The 21,686-nt window shown below is 43.5% G+C and overlaps 2 protein-coding genes and 1 long non-coding RNA gene across 3 annotated transcripts in view; 1 reads left to right on the top strand and 2 right to left on the bottom strand.

Annotated features, from left to right (window-relative positions):
- Nucleotides 1-2,710, bottom strand: part of rxrba (retinoid x receptor, beta a) — a 33,190-nt gene extending 30,480 nt beyond the window's left edge. Inside the window, exon 1 of the mRNA XM_076051469.1 lies at nt 2,552-2,710. The gene's annotated coding sequence lies outside the window, so the exon portion shown is untranslated. The remainder of the gene's footprint in view (nt 1-2,551) is intronic.
- The window catches only part of LOC142905030 (uncharacterized), a 97,598-nt gene that overhangs the window by 30,480 nt on the left and 45,432 nt on the right, over nt 1-21,686 (bottom strand). The window lies entirely within an intron of this gene.
- Nucleotides 13,964-21,657, top strand: slc39a7 (solute carrier family 39 member 7). Its single transcript, XM_076051709.1, has 8 exons — nt 13,964-14,119; nt 14,930-15,368; nt 16,608-16,776; nt 17,133-17,207; nt 17,529-17,663; nt 17,821-17,922; nt 19,866-20,062; nt 20,820-21,657. Exons 2-8 carry the CDS (start codon nt 14,940-14,942, stop codon nt 21,072-21,074), a joined length of 1,362 nt encoding a protein of 453 aa, XP_075907824.1. The 5' UTR covers nt 13,964-14,119; nt 14,930-14,939; the 3' UTR covers nt 21,075-21,657.

Raw genomic sequence — 21,686 nt, 5'->3', positions numbered from 1 at the left:
TGTGTGTGTGTGTGTGTGTGTGTGTGTGTGTGTGGTGTGAGGGATTAGCCTCAGTGTGTGTCCACCAGTGATTAGCCTGGTCAGTGGGCCTGTTGTGCATTCACTCAGGACATTAGCATATTAATGCAGCCTCGCTCTTGATCTCCCTTCTCCTTCTTTCTCTGTTCGTATTTCCCAGAACGAGTTGTCGCTTCCTGCTGCTTTGGCCTAAAAATATTATCAGTTTACTCACCGTGCACTGTGCAGCAATGGACTTTTATTTGCCACATAATCTTTGAAGGATCCTTGTCATCTTTTCCCTCCAAAAATGTCCTTGTCCTCTGCTCAGTCTCTTCCATCTCTCTGTCTCTGCTCAATCTTTTGCCTTCTTTTTCAACCTGCTCACTGTCTTTCTCCACCCACCCTCGCACACAAACTTCTTGTCAAACACAGAACAAGAGAAAGATTTCAGAGGCAAATTCACAGGGAGAAAGCACAGAGAGCAAAGTCCGCACATATCTTCTACCCAACCAAATGCACTCTGCTTTTCCTGCCACTTTTCCCCCTTTAGATTTCACCAGATCCTCTCTATATGCACAGGGCTGAAGTGTGAACCGGACACATTCAACTGTACTTAACAGGGTGAGAGCTATTCAGTCCTTTCTTGCGCCACACACAAGCTCAAACCCCTTTCCCAAAATGAGGCACCCTTGGTCTGCAGTGCCAGGCTTGTATGAGCATGAGGGTTCAGAGCTGAGCAGGTGAAAATGTGGTTAACTGTGAAAACCTAAAATGCCACTGGCATTGACATATTCCACAACAAAGCTATTTTTAAAACTTATTAAAACTTGTGCATAAACCTCATATTACTCTCATGTTAAAGATGTACTTGCTTTTCAGACAAGCTGTCTCTGAATTCCGAAAAAAAAAAGTTACTAAAGTCAGCTGCAAATAAAAAAAAAAACCCAAAGAAATCTGTTTTCCTGCTTCTGTGTGATATTTCGCATTCATCCGACTACATAGTGCCTGAGTTTTCATCTCGGTGCATTGTTAGTTGTCCCTTGCAGATCTGCAAAGGCCAGGGGCGTGATGTCCATCCACAACTCCTGGTTTCACAGTGGCAGACACAAGAATTGCGTTTGGACAATCAGCTCCGGACCTCCTTGTGTCTCTGAGTCGCTCCTAAATTCCAAACACTCACAGACACAGGTGCATAGCTTGCTTAGGATCAGTAGCATTAAAGGTAGATGGCCATAATTTCCTCCAAATGTTACTGAATTGACAGACTGTTGCAACTCTTTTGCAACGCAGTGCTGACACGGCAGTGCAGAATTCTGTAGTTGGTTCGGCTCAAGTGGAGAAATGAGCGGGAAGACGAGGAGAAAGGATGCAGGAAAAAAAGAGAGAGAGGGAGAAAGCCCTAACTCATGCTCGTCCTCTGTGTGGGTGACACTATGATGAACGAAGGGGTCACCACCCGGGGGCAGGCCCGTCCAAAGGGAGCCACCGATGTGACCCTCTACAAAAGAAAAAGGGGGTCCCCCAACAGTCACATGGATCAAAGAAGACAAAGGCCTGAGATGATAACTTAGCACAGCAGTAGAGCGTATTATGATGAAATGCATGAGCAGGAGTGGTAGTAAATTGAAGTGAGTCTCAGGCAGGAGGGTGGAGGCAGCAGAGCAAAAGGTTGGAGGCTCCTGAAATGTGTAAAGTGTAATACAGACTCTCTCAAAGCTGAGCTGTTGTGTGCAACATTTCATTTTTGTCTGATTTACACTCTGATTTACACTCTTGTCTTTCTGCGGGAGCCCCTGCTTTATCCAAATGATGTGGTCTCTCTCGTGAGGCCCAGTCTATTCATGGCAACCCCATGTGCTGTGTGCCCACCATTGAGGTGCAGAGCAGCATGGCCACAAAGGATGGCAGCGTTTCAGAGGGTCCTTTCCCTTAGTTAAAGTCTCTGTTCAGAGCAAAGTTTAACCTTGTATCATAGAGCCAAGAAAGAGCTCAACGTCGTTTGGAACTTGGAAAGGGAAAGTCTGCCTGAATTCTGAAACACTCTATTAATAGAGTGTATTAAAATAAAAATAAAAAATAACTGAAAGTGTGTTTGCTCATGTGGATCCTTTAGAAGTGACGACTTTCTGTCATGAATGCCAGTGGAGACATGATCAGAAAAACTTCCATAAACCTGTTGATGTGTAATAGATCCCTAAGATGCTCTGCTGATAACATATCCTCACACCTGTGTTAAGAATTAATGCCTTAAGCATTTAAAATCTGAAACTTCTTGACAAAAGCTCCTGAACAGGCTGAAATAATGTGGCTCAAAAAGAGGCCTAGAGGCCTCAGACCATCTGGTTCATAATTCCTGCACATCATCTCAAAGCAAAATATAAAAACTGTAAAAAAAAAAAAAAAAAAACAATTGTAAGAAAAAAAAGACATGAAAGTGCAGAATATCTCCCAGTATTTGGACCATTTGGGGTCCTTAAATTTGTATCAACAAATTCTAGGAAAACAAGAAGCGAGAGAAAGTCCCCGTGCGCCACAGAGAAGTCATCCTTACATGCGCAGTCAGCATCCTCTTCTTCTTCGGCATGTCGCTCTTCCTCCCGTAGGTCGGTCGCTCGGACGCTCGGTCGCGGGCCGGGTTTCAGCGGCCCCCGCTGTCGACATCGAGTTCGTCCTACTCCTCCATCGTTCACTCTCTCCGTCCCTCCCGCGACTGATTGTGCGTCCTCCTCCCTCTCCTTCTTCAAGCCTTTCTGTGCGTCCCTCCCTCTGCCTTTACATTTCCTTTGCCTTCTCCCTTTCAATTTCCCCGCCCTCTCCCTCCCTTTCTCTCACCGCCCGCCCGTCCCTCGCTCTCTTCCTCCACTCATTTCATGCAGCGCTGGGGTTACCTAAGAGACTAGGCCTCAATGGAGAAAATCTCCTTTGGTACAATGAACTGGGTGAGCATAGGGAAGAGGGGTAGAGAAGGCAGTGGGGGAGGTTAGGATGTGGGAGGGGGGCATTGGACGAGTGGGGACCGATAGTGGGATGCAGATGCATGAGAGCGGGTGTGTGTGTGTGTGTGTGTGTGTGTGTGTGTGGGGAGTGGGGGATATGAAATCCTCAAAATTGAATAAGGAGTCCTGCTAGTGAAATTCACATCGGTGGTAAGTTTTTTGGCGGTTAAATGCGGCGCTGGTCATTTCTCTCCCCGCCGCCTCTGACTGTCAGCCCAGCTGTTGGAGTTAAAAATATCACACGTTGCCTGACTTAATACTTAGATGTAAAATAATCCAAAGCATCTCACATCATTCTCTCCCCTTGACCAAATAAAGGTATAATTTCTGCACACTTGACAGCCGCTTAAGACATATCCGTCCCAATGGAAGAGCCACGTCTTGTCAGCGGGTGCCACGTCGTCTGTTTACTTGTTTGTTCGCTGTGGGTGTGGGGGGCACTGCAAGATCGTCTGCAAATTCGGAGCTCCCTTTTTTTAACGACAAGTATGTTTTCCGAAACTTCCCCTGCGCGGCGGCCCGGACCTTTCTATTCAACACAAGCAATTACACTGTCCCCCCTTTGAATCTCTTTGTAACGTCTGTTGCGAGAGGTGTTCCTCGCCGACCAGGACAAAACACACGCTAGCCTGTTTGGGGGTTAGTTACTGATTAGCAGGGGGGAAACTGTTGCAGTTCATTTTCCCCGCTGCACCTTATTGAGCTTCTCCGCGATGCCATTCAGGCGGCCGTTTGTCTCCGAGTTAGCAAACAGATCCCCCGCTGCTGAGCTCTGTGTCTTTACAACTCCCCCCAACCGCTCTTAGACCTTTTTTCTCATCAGAGGATGTGAGAAAACAATGGGGCTAATAAAAGGAGCAGAGAGATAATTACAGCAAGCCCGATGAAGTCTGCACTCCTACTCCTCCAACCATAAATACCGCCAGTGTGAAATGGGATACATGGGCGACTTTAGGTTGTCTTCTATTTGATTTTTTTTCCTTTTTTTTTTTTGCACTTTACTGCGCCAACCGCAGCAACATGCTCTCATTTTCACAAATTTCCCTCGTACATGCCAGGGTGAATCTAAGATCTCGGTGGTAATGACTCTATCAGGCTCAAACGCTCAGAGGCCCCTGCTGAGGGGATTGGGGGTGTCAGAATGTGACACAAGCGGTGTCAAAGTTGGGATTGGGGAGGGGGGCGCAGTGTGTGTCCAAGTATGTGTGTGAGACGGGGGGAAAGGGATGGGGGGTGACGGGGGGGTGTTGCAGGGGCAGATTGTCCATGGTGCTTACCCCTCCTGAATGAAGTTATTGCCAGGACCCTGTCCATCTGTTACCGTGGCAGCAGCAGTGACCAAGGTGTTGCCATGGCAAGGTGGACACAAAAAGGCGTGGCGTGGGAACGGGTCCAGGGGTCAGGAGTGAGGGTCGGGGGGGTCAAGGGTCACAGCCAGCTGGACAGCACACAAGAGGAGGCCAGGGTGAGAAAAGAAGGAGGGAAAGTTTGGTTTTTCTTTCTTGGTCCACCAAGTGGACACCAGTGGACGCTAACATTGAACTGAGGCAGTGAGATGAAAAGTGGAGGGTGTTTGTGGTTGGTGAAGGGGGGGTGGGGAGGGTTCAGCACACAGGCTTTTGGAGGGGTGGTGGGGAGGGGGGGCTTGGCCACATTAGGCCTGATACCTATACCAGTGTCTAATCGCGCAGAGCATTTGACAGGCAATTGACTCTGGTCAATGTACACGCAAATGCGACTATTGAGAGGACGTGCATAGGCCGCATTCGTGCTCCTGTGTGGCCGTGGTCTGCACTTTAGCCAGATAAGTGATAGCCCCAGACAACAAAAAGGGCATTCCGCAGCATTTGATTCTGCACAACTGCAGCCAAAAGCAATGACAATAAAAAAAAAGGCGGGGAAGTGGTCTGAATGAATATTTTTCTCCATGGGAAAAACGATCCTGCGCTGGTTTTTTACCCAGGATTTACATCCGAGTGAAAGTGCAAAAATATTGTAAGAATAGATTTTGTTGGGGATGTGTACAACCTTGATGTGTAAAAAGTTATATTCCAATTGTGGATGTGGAATATTATCAAAATCAGAACTTTACAACTACACTAATGCAAACATGATGGTTAAGTTCAGTTTTGGCTACTTTAGCCAAGTTCTAGAGACCAGGTGGCTTGGAACCTAAGCCTTGTTAAATTATTAAACTATGAACCGTTTGGTGGTTTGCAATGTAAAGCCTCAAAGGGCTTTAAATTGTCTGCAGATGCAACCCTCTACCCTGAAACACTTGAGCAGAATAATCAAAGCCCTTAACTTATGAAAATTCTATGGTAAAACATCCAAACATCCCAAATAGAAATGTGCATGCAAAGAATGAGAAGGATTTAGGGATTGTTGAGTCATTCACATTGCACAACCAGTGTTAATGTGAGCTTAGTGTTTCAGGTGATCCACACCACGTATGCGGGCGAAAACACACACCAGAACAAACAGAAACAAGCACTTACATTGCAGATATATTCATTTATACAATATATTTTGCAAAGACCTGCATGAAGCTGTCCCCTCTCCCACCATCCAACATAAAATCTTGGGGAAAATAATCAATTTGCAATGCTCAAGCATCTAGAATCCAAAAAGTCTGTTCTGCTGTGGTGGCCTGTCATGTTCAATCAATCAGTCCATCAAATTGTTTTTGTATAGCCCAGGTTTGCAAAAACAATTAGCCTCACATGGCTTTACATTCTCTATATGCAACCCGTTCTACTCTTAGACCTGGTGTGAAAAACCTAACAACATCAAAAACCTAAATGTCGGGAAAGAAGAAACCTGAGAGAGAACTGCACAAGAGGGATCCTTCCCTCCCTCGGCTCGTTTATCTGGAGGACACCCTGCCAAACAAATGGATGAATGTCAATACTTGGTCCAGAAGCCGCTGTTGTAGACGACAGCTGAGGAATTTGATTTCTTATCCACCACACTGCAACCCTGGCTGTTGCTCTACTGCGGCATTGCTGACTCATTCCAGATATTTAACATGCTAGATATCAAGGAGGAACTGGTGGTAAATCTGTGATCCGCTTGTTACACATCTTCCAAGAGCTTCATCCATGCTCCTCCAACACTGACTCAGCAGCCCCAAATCCTCCAAATTACCTCATGCCACAGAGCTCATTAGACCTTTTGGTCATTTGAAAGTCAGGGCTAAAGATGTGTAGAGTGAACTATGAAATAGTGACAACATCCATGCCAGGCTTTCACTCCACACCTCACAGTGCTGTTTTTTTTTGCCAGCCATTTAAAGCACTTGAAATATAAAATAAAGCATCAGTTTTGTCCAGAAGGGTAAATTTGAACCGGGCAAATTATGCTGTGTTCTGATGATCTATATATTGTTTGGGTGCAATAATCAGTGGCAGCTCTTCCACTTGACTCTGGCATTAAAAAAAAAAATAAGCGTATAACATGTGACCTTTGTAAATTGTAATTATTTAGTGATGGTAAAAACAAACATCAGTTGTCACTGTCACTCTGACTTTGAATCACACAACACCTCTTAAAACATGTGTTCCCAGTGTCTCAGTATGAAGTGAAACTCCACTGCAAACAAAATCATCAAGTTTTGTAATTTTTATACTGTGTACTCTGGAAAAAGTTATTGCTATACCCCTACAATGCACATTTTTATATATATATATATATATATATATATATATATATATATATATATGTATATATATATATATATCTATATATATATATACATATATATATATATATATATGTATATATTATTTTTTTTTTTTTATCCATTTCAAACCCTAAAACTCCAACTCAATTTTTTTATTATGCGAAATATTTGTATCAGATTATCAGTTAAGTGTTTTTTTTTTTTTTTTTTGACATTTCTTCTTTTTCTCCTAAATTGAATGTTGGAATGGAATGTTTAATCAGCACACTGTTAGATTCGATGAACTAAAAGAATACAAAGACATTAACCCCAGATTTTGAGAGTATTTTTTTGTTAGAAAATCAAGAACTGACCACTTAGTGGCACTGTTCCTGTCATTTTACATGATGCTGTTGAACATTACACTTTCAGTCACTCTTGAATATGTAAATTGAATATGTAAATGCTCCCAACGACAGCTCCGACAACACAAAATTTTCAAATGACCACAGATGGAATGCATAATGCAGAGATAAACTGTCAAGACTGCATGAAAGATAAACAGCTTTTGTGCAGACAAAACATTTAATTGTTGCTCGAATATTATATTATATTATATTATATAATATTATATTATATTGTATTATATTATATTATATTATATTTTTGTGAGCTATTTCTCTGTATGTGGCCTTGGATCACAATCAAACAGCCTCCAGGTTGACTGCAGGATGGTTAAGTGTTCACTTAGTGGGACTGAAATGATTGAAATGTCTTGCTGTTCTGTAGCAAACCGAAAGAGACGGCCAACCTTGATAAGCCGCATCACTGGATAACACGTTATGACAACGTGGATAAGAAGTTGCTTACAATGCAATTACACACGTCAGAACACACACGCAGACAGCGACACATCCAGTAAACACACAGGGGCCCCTTGGACTTTATAGTTGCGGGGTTGTACGCGGTGCACCGTTCGCACTCCTCCTCAGTCCACAGTAATAGGATTAGGGGCAGCCTCTGGAGGACATGGCAGGCCAAGTCCAATGCTCCGTTTGACACCTTTTGTCCGCCATCCCCGAGATGCAGATCGCAGCAATGGGATGAGGGACAAAGGCTTTGAACATTGTGTTGTAGCTACAAATATATCCTGATGGGAGAGAACGCTGAGCCGCAGGTCTCACTGGCCGTGGGTCTGACATCTCAATCGGGTTTTGTAGGACCACTGACGCATGAAAGAATCAGACCCTGTTCTTGCGAGCTGGCATTTGCCCGCTTGTCAGCGAGAAATGACCGAGTAAAAGTAGCAGCGTTGAACAGATATTTCTGCAGAGACATAAACCCAGAGAGCTGGAAAGATCCTTTAAGGTGCTTCTTGATGGGTGCCGCTTGCAGTAGCCCGTCCCCGGTACAAGCATTTATTGTCACTCCCAGTGATCTTCTCACATCCTATGCCACGGTGAGGTGACAGAGAGGCTCTCTGTCCTCTCACTTCCCAGAGCACTCTGGGAGTGTGACCAAAAGCAGTTTTACTAGCAGGAGCTGCCGATGCTCACTTCCTGCCAAGAACAAGGAGGACAAGGTTCAAAGTGATCAGGGGCTCACACAGTGGCACGGTGCAGTGTGAGAACACACATCAATAAAATTACATGTGTCACCAAAACACTCGGGGATCTTAACTTTGCAAAACCTCCAGCCAGTGAAACAGTCAAGGTGCACGTATGTAACAACCATCAAAAGAATCTACTGGCACCAGAGGGTTTGGATGGAGTCAAAGACAATCATGTTCGCAACTGCAGCACCCTGTTTATGGGCAGCACTGAGAACAGTCAATATATGAATACAAAGTTACATGTTAAACTAACATTTTGCCTGAGATTGATAGAGATCGATTAATATTACATGCTCTTGGCCCCTTTTAGGAGGTTGGCTCTGTCTGACATTTTATAATCTGCAACTAAAATATATTAGCTGTTTATATTGTCAGGGACAAAAAGAAGTTACCCAGCTAAGCTGTTTCAAAAAAATATGTTTTTTTAAAAAAAATCTGCATTACAGACATTTAAGGTGTGATCGCACACTGCAGGGACTAATAAAAATAATCAGTTTAAAGAGGATTGTTCTGTCTTGGAGAAAAGGACCTTCAGACACAAAGGGAAACTTGTATGATCAAAACCTTTGTGTTGATTGGCTTGCAGCCATGCAAGGGGTCAAAGCCATTTTCATGGACCAAAAAAATAGATCCCTTTTTGCAAATCTGCCTCTAGAAACCCGTGGTTGTTCGATAAGAAGGTTATTGGAGTGTTGTAAAGACATGGAGACCTTGAATCCCTGCAACATTTTGTCATGCCCACTGTAACTAAACGTTGTGGTTGAAATGGACTTGAATTTTAAATGGGATCAACAGAAAGCTTGTGCAGGGAAAGGCCTTCGTCAAAGATAAAGCCAGTTTAATCTTTCACCAACAGCGTGATGTGCTTCACATCTTTCTCTCACTATTGTAATGTCCTGTGCGTAGTTGTGGTCATCTTCATGTAACATTTTTAGCAATTTGTTGTTTGTTTAGTTCTTCATTTCTTATCTTGCTTGTCTTTGAAATATTCCTCTTATCTTTGCATCTTCACGGTTTCTCCTTGTCCTCCCCATGATCCAGGTTTGTGGTTTGGATGCTGTGGCTTTTACTCTATAATCTTCATTGTTTCATAGTCATTGCGTGATGATTTTATTTGAATAAAAAAAACAGTGTGATGTACCAATATGGAAGCTACCTACAGTATATCCCAAAGTCACCCAGTGACCAAAACTGCCTGGTTTCCCAGGAGAAAGAAACCATTCCAAAGGAAGAAAATCCATTCATTTAAAGTAAACAGAATACTTGAAGAACACTTATTCAAATCCAGAGTAGCAAAGTCATTCTACACTGAACTGTACCATGTTAATAAGCAAATGAAACAGGTTGGCTCCTGTTTAGAGAACATTTCCTGTTGTATTTTGAAATTTCAAAATAACAGCTAGGGTAGGGTTTGTTTGTGCCTATTGTAGTTCTTGATGTGCATGTTTTCTCCTTTGAAGGGCTGAAGAAGCAGATCCACATCGAGAATGAAACAGTCATGTCTGTCAAGTGGTGAGAAAAAGAAAACCAGTATAAAAGCTTTTCAGAATAAAATGGCTGTTTTTCGCGCTGTATTATTATATATATATTTTTAAATGTTTATGAGAAAGTGCTCAGAATGATGCATGTGGATATGGGCCAGGGGCCGGACATGGTAGCATGCAGACAGAGGCAAAGGGACATTTACCTTGAACTCCAATCAGCCCGTCTCAGGGGCGGGGTCAGGTATTGTCGCCAGGCCTGACAGGGTCAGAGGTGTAGACAAGAGGCAAGAGGGGGAGGTGGGTGGGCTGCAGGGACAGCGGCTGCCCTCGGGGTCATGGGGTGCTACCCACATCGTGTGGGGGTGGGGAGCATATAGGAGACGGAGAGCAGGGGGGAGGGTAAGTATTGGCAGATTTTCATGGGGTGCAGATGCTCAATATGCAGATGTCTGATCGAATTGTGCGACGCTGAATTGGTTCCCTCTGCTGATTTGCATCAGGACAATCCCCGGCAGTGGTTCAGGGGTCAGCCGTGCTCCCCCGGACAAAATGAGCAGCCGGTTGCAGGCGGCACATTGGACGTGTGAACTTGAATTAGACTTTACTTAGTGACAACAATATTGATTGATTCAAATGTCTGTCTGTCTGGGACTGCATCTGACATCTGTCATTCGGCTGAAGGGGTCTAAAATGGAAATCAAACCATTTATTGCTTACTTTTGAGCTTTGAGTTATTGTGTTACATTTCTTTAAAGATGATAAAAAGAAAACTTTGTTTTCCACAATGAGCTACTCTGAGCTGAACCTCGCAATCATGGTGTGAGGTTTCAGATTGTTTTTTTTTTGTCAGTGACTTTACAATCATCTTTGCTTTTATTAACAATTTTAGCACAAATTTATAGTATTCATTGTACTATTTTTGACTTAACCAGGTTAGCCCTGTGGACATCAATGATCTCTTTCTCAAGGAAGACCCAGGCACTTCAGCAGCGATGAAACATAAATATATACATTAGACAGAGCAGTCAAATACAAAGCAACAAGGATTCATCTATTAAAGCAGTTACACAGAGACTGTTTTTAAACAATGGTGAAAAGACAACATTTTACATCAAAATAAAATTATCATATTGAGGTCTGTTGTTGTTGCTATCGACCATGACTATCTGTTTAATTTGAGAGACTTTGGTAACCTCGAATAATGTAGTCCAACACTAAACTAATTTTCAGATTTTTATTTTTCTTTCCAAATTGCAATTAAGTAACCACTGGGATTCATTTTTTTTTTTTTAACAAACACTATGGCTAACAGGAAGGTTCTGTTTTAGCTTCACACTGGGCCTAAGCCTAACTCTGGCCGATGGGGCTTGTCTTTCATGCGGCTTTCTTAACATGACAGTTCATTTGCAGACCAGATACAAATTATTGTTATACACTGACAAATTGATGTTGCATATGAGATTTGAATATTCACAGTTGTTTTATCGCTGTTTTGATTTTCTGTTTAACCCCATGAAATCCTTTGTTTATAAAATGGATCAGAATAATATTGTTGCTCCTGCTACAAAAAGGAGAAGAAGGTCCAGGGAGGCTGCTGGAGCACCCTCAGACAGACCTGCACAGCCCTCATACCACTGGGAACAATCCCCTGGTTTCTCCTGCCATTCGGCACTTGTGCTTGACCACAACTACTGCTGTTGTTTAAAAAAAAAAGGAAAATGTCAGAAGAAAAAAAAAACTTTCTTTCTTACTTTCTTCTACTCCTGCTTCCTCAATGCATTACACAACCTTCATAGTCCCAATCAACATTAATGAACATTGATTTCACACATTAACATCAGTTTCAGCGCATAAAATGTCACTAAAGACAGTAAAGGTGTCTCTTAATCAGAAACTATGGTTCAGTGCTTTCACTGCACCCACCAGTACAGTAAAAGTACAACTGTGAGAGGGCACTTCAGGTTGGTGGAGGAGGGGGGCTTACTAGTCCTACACCGCAGCACAGGGGAATCTCCACAGAGGAATCCGGAATGCAAAGCCAGAGTGCGTACAACGTATTGAAGAACATTTCAATACCAACAACTCTCGCCGCATGTGGAATAGCATCCAGGCACTGAGGGACTGCAAACGCACCACCCCTGCTACCTGACAATGGTGCCACACTGCCCCAAGCCCCATGACACGCTTTGACACCCCAAGTGTGGGGTCAATGTTAACAGGGATACTCCAGACAAAGTGCCCGGGCACTGAAGGTTTGTGCTGAACAGCTGACAGGAGTGTTTACCAACCTATTCAACATGTCATTACGACAAGCTGTCGTTCCAACATGCCCCAAAACCTCCACGATCGTCCTGGTACCCAGGACATCCCCTTGTGAAGTACCTGGATGACTATCATCCTGGAGTGCCAGCACTGACTGTAATGAACTGCTTAGAGGGGGTGGTGCTCTCTCACCTGAGGTCTCTCATTCAACCTGGCCAGACCAAGTCAGAGTGAGGAAAAACTGCTCCTCCGCCCCCAGCTTCAGGACTGGCACCCCCCACGGCTGCGTGCTGAGACCAATGTTGCTCTGTGAATGACACAATTGTTCAAAATACTACGTAGGTTTACTAAAAAATATATACAATTTAAAGTTCCAGTTAGCAATAACAATCAAGATTGATTCATTCACAATCAATCTGACATTTCTTTTCTTTCTGTTATTTCTACAAGTTCCACTTCATGCTGTGTAACTGTCAACTGCAATGTCATCCTGACAGTAATTTGTTCCCTTAATTTTGTTTTATTACGTATCCCGCATCACATGTTTATGAATAGCCCAGGGCAAAAGTGGGTTTGTTGGTGAGTTGCTCTTTTTGACTGAAGACACTGATGAATGATTTGCTGCTTCTTATCATTTGGTGCATAATTACAAAGATTGCTGAATATCTTTTTGTACATACTGCCACTGTATTGCTCCTACAACTTTCACCAACTGCCTGAAAAACTAGATAATATTGTGATATATATATATATATATATATATATATATATATATATATATATATATATATATGTATGGATATATAGATAACGTAAAGATCACAAATATCACAACGTATGATGTTTTGATTTTACTTTTAACACATTTTTAATTTCTGAACATTTGAAGGTGCATTTTAATATTGTTCAGAATTTTAAAGCTTGAAAAAAGGAAAACCTTTTGATTAAAAATCTTCATTAAAGCAAACCTAAACTGCAAAGTGTCACCATCTGTGCTGCTGAAAAGACACTATTCTTTTTCAAACAATTAAGGATTTTTTTTCAAAACCTAAGAAATTTCAGACAAACGTTGCCCTCTAGTGGGTATGTGATATTCTGAAGCCAATCTGTACATAGGTGTGTTTTTTCTGAGTCAGTTAGACTTTATGTATTAATATTCTTCATGAACGACATGAAGCTAACAAATTTGAAGAAGAAGAAGAAGAAGAAGAAGAAGAAGAAGAAGAAGAAGAAGAAGAGAGACAGGTAAAGAAAAACGCAACTGGTAAAGAAAAACGCAACAGGTAAGAATGACGGTGTCGAACAGTGGCACAACACCGCCCCCAAGTGGCTACATAAAACACAAAAACGAACACGTTTGGAGCCTTGCGAATAATTTTGTGTCTGACAGGACGAAAAAAAATGCTGTGTCGCTCATGTCATAAAAAAAAAATCTTTGTTCAACAAAATGTTATTTATTTATTTATTTATTTTAATAAACTGCAGCCTATATATTCATTGCATTGCACTAAGAATCTGGAAAGAAACATTCCAGGGGGACTATCGACTATCACACACGCTCACAAAAGAATAATTTGGAGTTGACAGTTCGCCTAATATTCTTCAATGTCCTCGTGTTAATGTTTCTCTTCAAGTTCTCTAAAGCTCCAGCACTTCATCATCCGCAAACGGATCTACACACGATATTGAACAGGATCCATAACTGCTACACCTCCAATTCCCACCAATCTAATCTCGCGATACTTTTTTTTGGGGAGCCCATCAGAATTAAAAACAAAACAAAAACATTAAAAACAAGAAAAAGAAAGAGAGGGAAAAAACACATAAGGATTTTTTTTTTTAAAGAACAGATTAAAAACGAGGCTTGTCTTCATTATATTTGTCGAGAATGAAAGTTAATTGTACTTTGATTTCACGAATGAAAGACGATGGCCGGAGGAGTTGAAAGCATTCTCGCGAGATTACACTCCGTTTACTTGAGTAAATGCCACGTCTTACCAATAGTGTCAAAGCGGAGAGGATATAAGAAGTTAACCAAGCACCGGTGAGGACAGGAGGGACACTTTCCAGCGGCCGGACAGGCACTGATTTGGGACAACACTTGGTAAGAATGAACTGTTCGCATTTGGCCCTCTCTGTGCGCCCGGCTGCTGCGTGTTAGCATAGCGGTTGTTAGCTGCTGCTAGCAACCACACTGAGTTATTACAACTCTGAAAGCCGTTAGTCATTGATGATTGCACTTGGGTTGCTTTTTGTGAGTGGTCAGTTGAGACACAGAAAAGCAGGATTTTCATTCTGAATTTTATGTCTTCACTTCGTTACAAATTGCATCAGTGAGAAGACCCATCTAATGTACGGGAAATTGGAACTCAGGCTAGAGCTTTACGTTTTGAATGCGCAGTTAGTGTGCAGTTTAAACAATGGGGTGCCGGTGAGCACTTAAAACATTACGTCAACTCAGTGCAACTCCGTTTGAGATCAGTAACTATTAAAACGTCATTCATTTTTTTTTTCTAAGAGCAATGCATGTTTTACCTTTGATAATCTCTGCAAGAAAGCACAATAGAACCGAATAGATAAATGCCCAGTGAGTTATATTTGAGTCAAACAGACCTCTTGACAACGTGCAGTACTTGGTGTGCAGAATTGAACAGCAACATTGGAACGATAAACAAGTAGTTTGATCGACAAGACGTTTGACTAAAAGCTTGAACCGGTACCATCAGGTCAGCAAACATGTGCCTACATTTAGTTTCCTTATTCTGTGTTTCCAGTGGTTTATCTTCAACCTTGTGTTGTAGCACATGCATCAGTATGTATTGGTGACTGGCACTATCAATGTGTAATAATGCATGCATATAATGTTATCTGACAAACGTCTTCTCTGTGTTGTGCACCTCTTAACAATTTTCAGAAGGGACACAATGGGCCGTGTACGTCTGCTGGCACTGACGGTGCTCACATCCACACTACTTCTTTTAGTTGCCCATTCATCCACATCTCACAGCCATTCGCACGGCGATCATGGACACAGCCACCACCACCACGGCCACTCGCACTCCCACGAAGAACACGGCCACTCTCACGAGCCAGAAGCCAAGATGTTTCACGGCGCGAGCAAGTGGAGCGCAGAGGCCAATGTCCCCCATCAGGAGGAAGTGAACCACGGGCACGCGCACTCCCACGATCACGGGCACGCGCACTCCCACGATCACGGGCACGCGCACTCCCACGATCACGGGCACGCGCACTCCCACGATGCTCCGAAGAAGGAGGGAGGACACGGGCATTCGCATGGAGGGAAGAGGAAGAGAGAGGCAGACAAGAGGAGCACGATGGAGCTCTGGACGCAGGTTTGTCAATGGGTTAAACTGGGACAGGGTTCCCCAAGCACAACTGCAGTCATGTTTCAATAGAATCTGACTGACGAATGAAGTACAAACATGTCTACGTGCCTCAGTTGGTGTAAACAGAAAATTTGAACTTATTGTTGATAGGAAAGTCTGCATTCTGCAGTGCCAAGATGCCAAGATGCAGTCTTAGATAACTGCTTTATGCTATTATGTGAAGTCAGCCCACTGGTATGGGTGTTTTTCATACCAGTCTGGTGAACTGAGTAGCCTTCGCATCGCTTGAACAGGGCTCCTTTCAGCTTTGATGTCTTTGCATCGCATTTGGAGGAAGTGGAAAGAGATGGTAAGAAATGAGATGTGAGAAACAGTACAGATAAGTACGGAAGAGGATTAGGGCCACAAGAAGGGAAAAAAATCTTACTGGAAGGAGATTTTTATAATAAAAAAATATGTTGAATAAAGTAGAATTTAATGAATAAAGTTTACTTTAAAGAAAGACTGGCCAGTCGACTGGATGGATGGTGGATGAAGCCAGGTCCTCGCAGTTAACAGTAAACTGGTGAAAACAGGTGAATCCCACCAGGTTCAGTCACAGTCATCAGGTGGAAACTGGTGAAAACTCAAGTACTCCACTAGACTTGTGCGCAGAACCTTTTCACTTTATTCTCCACATTTTGGGTTACTTCATGTTGACATTAATTGCAAAATTTAAATTGTATCCTCGCAATTTGGAAAGTTGGAGAAAAAAAAAATCGATCTTATTTTATTTTCTCTTTTTGTGGCCCTAACCCTCTTCCATAGATATGTGTCTTAATCCTGAAACTATAGAAGCCTTTTCCTTCGCTTCTCAACACATTGAGTTACTACTTCTGCTGACGCTATTTTTTTCAAAAGTGATTTCACTCTGTCATCTTCTTTATGAAAAGAAAACAACCGTCAACAATGATTTTAACTGTAGCACTTTGACTTCAGTTTCACATTCACACAAGGTTTACTGCCTAGTTGGGTGTTAACACTTTAAGCAGTTGGGACAGTTGGCTCTGAAAGTGTGACTTTCTAAAGTGTTGCCTATTCAGCACAATAGCTTTGGCAAACGCAGCAGAAGCTGCCTCATTTCACTTGTGGATAGGAGACAACCTTTGCATAGTTCACTGGACTTTCACTTTCCACTTTCAATCCCCATGATATGTTGCATTAATGATATTGCATGTAGCATCTCGTCATGTTGTGTTTTTGCAGGCTCTTGGCGCCACCCTGCTGATCAGCGCCGCTCCTTTCCTCATCCTGTTCCTGATCCCAGTTCAGTCCAACAGTGACCAGCACCAGAACCTGCTCAAGGTGCTGCTCAGCTTCGCCTCAGGTGGACTGTTGGGTGACGCCTTCCTTCACCTGATTCCACACGCGCTGGGTAGGTGCTTCATCATCTCGCCGTACAATTCAGTCTTTCTGTGTTGACTTCAAACGTTGTGAGAAGATCTGATTTTCTTGTTTTTTCCAACGCCACATGCACGACACTTGAGAGCCTGTGACTCATTACTGTTGTTTAGGAAAGACCAGTCGACACACCAGTGTGCAATTAAAGACGCACCGGACAAGAAGCCCTATTAAAATACCAGCACATTGTTTCCCCTTCTTTGATTTCCATATGATGCACCTGTCAAAGTTGACGTGTGCTTCACCCTCAGCTCACTGATGGCAAGCAGGGGGTGCACGACTCCTTACCGGCTAATTCTCCATCTCCTTGTTTCTTTTGGTCTTGCTCAGTGCCCCACTCTCATACAGAAGATCATGGACACTCGCACCAAAGCAAGGAGACCAGTGACCATGGCCACTCTCATGGTATGTGCTGGTTCTTATTCCTATCACACAGGACCAGCAGATTCATCTGATAGATGTAAATGGGTTTGCAAAGTGGAATGGTTATTTTCCTGACTTGTTTCTTTAACTGTACCAAGCTTTCCTGATAACAAAGTCAGACTTTTGAAAGCCACGTGCAGTCATTCGCTATTGAAACTAGTTTTTAACCAGCCAGTCAACCACTGCAAAATACATTTAATCAACTCTGACAACACAAATTAGAGGATTCTTTTCTGTCTAAATGATCAGATTGAACCTTGATGAGACTTTGTTCCTTTGTGCATTCTGTGTCTGTCTGAATAGGGGACGACCACGGCCACATGATGTCGGTGGGTCTGTGGGTTCTTGGTGGAATCATTGCTTTCCTGGTCGTCGAGAAGTTTGTGCGTCTTCTGAAAGGCTCTGACGGCCACGGACACTCGCACAGCCACTCGCACGGTACGCCACCGAAAGCAGCTGCGTTCAGAAAAGCCATTTAAGACTCGGCTTTGCCTCAAGTAACAACTAGTTTCATTTAGTAAGCTCATGAATAGACTTTATTGTCATGATACCCCAAGTACAATCGAATGTAGAGCTTTTTTTTTGACGTGTGCAGATAGTCCTAAAGAGAAGCACAGTGATGGGGAAGAGGAAGAAGAGAAGAAGAAGAAATCAGGCAAAGAACAGAAGGCGGTGAAGAAAGAAGACGGCTCCACAGGTAAAAAGCCATGATTGTGTTTGCTTAAAATGGAACAATGTCATTTTAAAAAGCAGGAATGATCAGCAGAAACTTTCAAATCAAATGGATGATAAACAGGTGCCTGGTTGTTTTTATAGTCTCAGAAGTCAAATTAAATGAACATCTATGAATTTTACCGCACTCAAGGAAAATCAGCAGAGCTGCAACATCAGCAGTTAATGAACAAGTTTGGTCTCGCCAATATTTCACATATTCCGTTTTTTTCTTTAATAACGGTCACTGGATAACAAAGAAAATCATCAGCGGCTCAAAGTGAAGAACGTGAACCCGGCTCAAAAAAAAAAAAAAAGACGGTGGCTCTGACTACCTGGGTTCTTGTTCATATTTGTATCGTGGAAATATTGAACAGAAAAGTGTCAGTTTTTCCTCTGCCAGTTCATTCCTGTCAAATATTGACATTCTCCTCCATTTCCTGCCAGTGTTGACTTTGAAGCTCTCGTTGGTTTCCCTTTCTGTTGCCTCTTCTCAGCCCTCAAACACACCGACTAGCACCGGCCTCTCCTGCACACACACACACACACACACACACACACACACACACACACACACACACACACACACACACTGGTGTTGTCCCGCCCCGCCCTTTCCTCTCTTTCTCTCCAGCCTTTGTTGACTTTGTTGGTCTGCAGGATGTTTTATAACTTTGCTGCTGCTGCTGCAGTCAAACTTTCACTTCTGCTTGGTTTTGGCAGTCTCACTGTGTATCTGCTCACCATCTAATAGTTACATGACGGGGTGGGGGGGTTGGGGTGGGGATGAACAACAGATCTTTAGGAAGCCCATTATTGATATCACGGTTGTCATACGATGTGTGTTGAACCACTTTATCAGTTTAAAGAACAGCCTGAGAGTTTGAGGCGCTCTTTGGATGGGATGTACAAGGGGAAGCAAAACAGGAGAAAGTCCAAGGCGCTCACTCGCTCACTCTCATTGAAGAGTTAAAAAGCCTTCATTGTAGCGGCTTGGCTACATTCAAAACCATTAAAAACTGCTGCCTTTTGGCAATCAAGCCTTCCTCAGACGGTTCTTACGGAGAAGACGAGAGGAGGTTTGAAGCAGAATGTCCACCAGTCGGAAATCTACACCTCACCCTACACATTCAGCAGCCAGCAGTTGTTTTTTTTTCAAAATAGTAAAAGACATTTTGTAGCAAAACTTGGCATCCAACGGTCAAGAATGCATAAGAGAGCAACAATCACCATAATTGCAATGAGATAGAACACAGAGTTGCACTGCAGAAGGAGAACACAAATGAAAAAAATCCAATGACTGGAGAAGAATGAAGGTCTTCATTCAGAAGCTGGATATTCAGTGGCCTGCAGGTTCTACATCCTGAAGGGTTCTCTCTGATTCAGCCGCCTCTGCCTGTCACCTTTTCTTCAGGACAGTGGGATGTGGTCAGGTCCACAGACCTGCAGTGCGATGCAGTGGGTTGAGCCAGTCTGTCTTGTAATGGAAGTTTAGCTCTGAACAAAATCTCTTCTATTCTCCAAGTGCTTTGCCTGACTTGAACACTTCTAGTAGAAGCAGAGGGTTTGCTGCTGCAGTTCTTTATTTACCCCTCCCTCTCCCCACCCCAGTGCGGTTACACCAAAAACCACAGTGTAACTTTTTTCCATCGTTTGTCTGAGTGTCGCTGTGGTTTTACAGCATCGGTCTTGGGCAAACATTAGTTTAAACACCGCAGACTCCTGCAGGCTGTCACATACTGTTAAGGTTCTGAAGTCTTGTTGGGTGCGGTTCCACTGAGTCAATACGTTCTATCCTGTGGATCAAAGGTGATCACTTGCCTGCAGGGCCCCACGTCTGTTGCGCTGCTTCTTCCTGTTGCCTCTTTTATTCTCTTTTATTATTTATTTTCAATTGGCATCAGTTCTCTGTTCTCCCCTCCGACTCAGACATCAAGGTGTCTGGCTACCTCAACCTGGCAGCGGACTTCATCCACAACTTCACCGACGGCCTGGCCATGGGGGCGTCCTTCCTGGTGGGCCCCACCGTCGGCACCGTCACCACCCTCACCATCCTGCTCCACGAGGTCCCACATGAGATTGGTGACTTTGCCATCCTCATCCAGTCTGGCTGCACTAAGAGAAAGGTACCTCGGCCCCTTCAGTCCGACAGGTTGCAATGTGTACGTGTCGCCTGGTGGGGGCAGCAGCAGCATCGCGTGCCTGCACGACTGTGCACGACTTACATTTTTCTGTTGATAATAAAACCACTGAATGGTTTAATTAACGGTTGAACAGTAGATGCATCAGTTAGAATGAATGCCAGTATAAAAGCATAAAGCACTCACAGAGCACCTGATGTTCTCTGAAACAATCAGTGATCAGCTGTAAGAAGTCACTTTAACCAGGTTCAGTCAGCAAAGAATCCACAAGCTGACATCAAAGTCAAAGAGACTCTTGACTCAACATCTGATGATCAAACTCCCAAACTGCAACATTACTGTCAATCCACACAATTTTTTTCAATGCATTTTGCAACTATAATTATATCCCTCTTGCACTGCGCTTGAGGCTTTATAGTACCAAATTGTTAAGAAATAATATTGAAAAAATAGAAAATTATTTAAATAAAAATGAAAGTTTCATTTGTGCATTGGAATTTTATTTTTGAGGAATTTGCCACCTTGCCAATGCGTGTGTTGGATTGATTATTCACATTTATTTTGTGTATGATTTTAAGTAAAGAACTTGGATTAAAACCCCCCCACAAACACCAGGTTAGAACTAGATGGGGATCTTCTGTGAGCTTCTGGCTATTTCATCGTGGCGGCAGCCTGAGAGCAGCTCCTCTGGCGGAGGTCAAGACTCGTGCATGAGCCGTGTCTTGGTGCTTCTATCCTGCAGGCCATTTTCCTGCAGCTGTTGACGGCGCTGGGAGCGCTGGCTGGCACCGCCTGCTCGCTGCTGGCCCAGGGCGTGGGCACCGCCGCCACCGCCTGGATCCTGCCCTTCACCGCCGGCGGCTTCATCTACATCGCCACAGTGACCGTGCTGCCCGAGCTCCTGGTGGGCCGCTCCAGCTTCGGCCAGTCCGTCATGGAGATCCTGGCCCTGCTGTTCGGGGTCAGCATGATGGTGGTGATCGCCGAGTACGAGTGAGGGGCCACTGAGCGGCGCAGCGCCCCACACAGGACTGAGACAGGAAGGGAAAAGGTCAAAAAGAAGAGAGATGGCGGGGGGGATTGTGCTTGTGGTCACGGGTTGGTTGGTGTGTGAGGGGTCTGTGTACTGTGTTTTTTTGTTTTTTATTAGCTCTATTTTTTGGGACGAATACATCCCATGGATGGAAAGCTTATTTTAGATTTTTTTTGTTTTGTTTTTACCAGTTTAATGGCCACATCTCTTGATTGGATTGAGTGAAGCTTGAAGGGAGGCAACTCAGGAGAGGCCTTGTGACGGTTACATGTTTCCAACTGCTGGCCTCTGTCATTTTAGTGGGGGAGGGAGGGGATGTCATTGTCAGCCTGTGTTCCAAATTGTGTCCGTGTGGTCGTTGGTCAGGCCCAGGCCAGTCTTTAATTCAGCCTTGGGTTTTTTTTTTTTTAACCGGTACAGTTTGTTTGAAACAACAGACAGGCTGTCACTCAATGTGACGTCGTCATGGAATCACGTCGGGTTCTTTTGCATATGCTGAATGTTCATCTTTTTACATTCCACCAAATAAATAGGAAATGGAAAACCGTTTTGATTCAACCACTCATCATTACTGAC

Source organism: Nelusetta ayraudi, unplaced genomic scaffold, assembly GCF_046127955.1.
Source record: "Nelusetta ayraudi isolate G7.1 ecotype Tasmania unplaced genomic scaffold, CSIRO-AGI_Nayr_v1 ptg000135l, whole genome shotgun sequence".
NCBI classification, from domain to species: domain Eukaryota; kingdom Metazoa; phylum Chordata; class Actinopteri; order Tetraodontiformes; family Monacanthidae; genus Nelusetta; species Nelusetta ayraudi.
Note: the sequence above shows the minus strand (reverse complement) of the source record. Positions and strands in the feature narration are given on the sequence as shown.

Excerpts from the sequence above, each read along its gene's own strand:
- slc39a7 (XM_076051709.1), top strand. The coding sequence starts at position 14,940 with ATGGGCCGTGTACGTCTGCTGGCACTGACGGTGCTCACATCCACACTA. Across the intron at positions 16,777-17,132 it reads CCTGATTCCACACGCGCTGG|TGCCCCACTCTCATACAGAA; the intron begins GTAGGTGCTTCA and ends GGTCTTGCTCAG. Across the intron at positions 17,208-17,528 it reads TGACCATGGCCACTCTCATG|GGGACGACCACGGCCACATG; the intron begins GTATGTGCTGGT and ends CTGTCTGAATAG.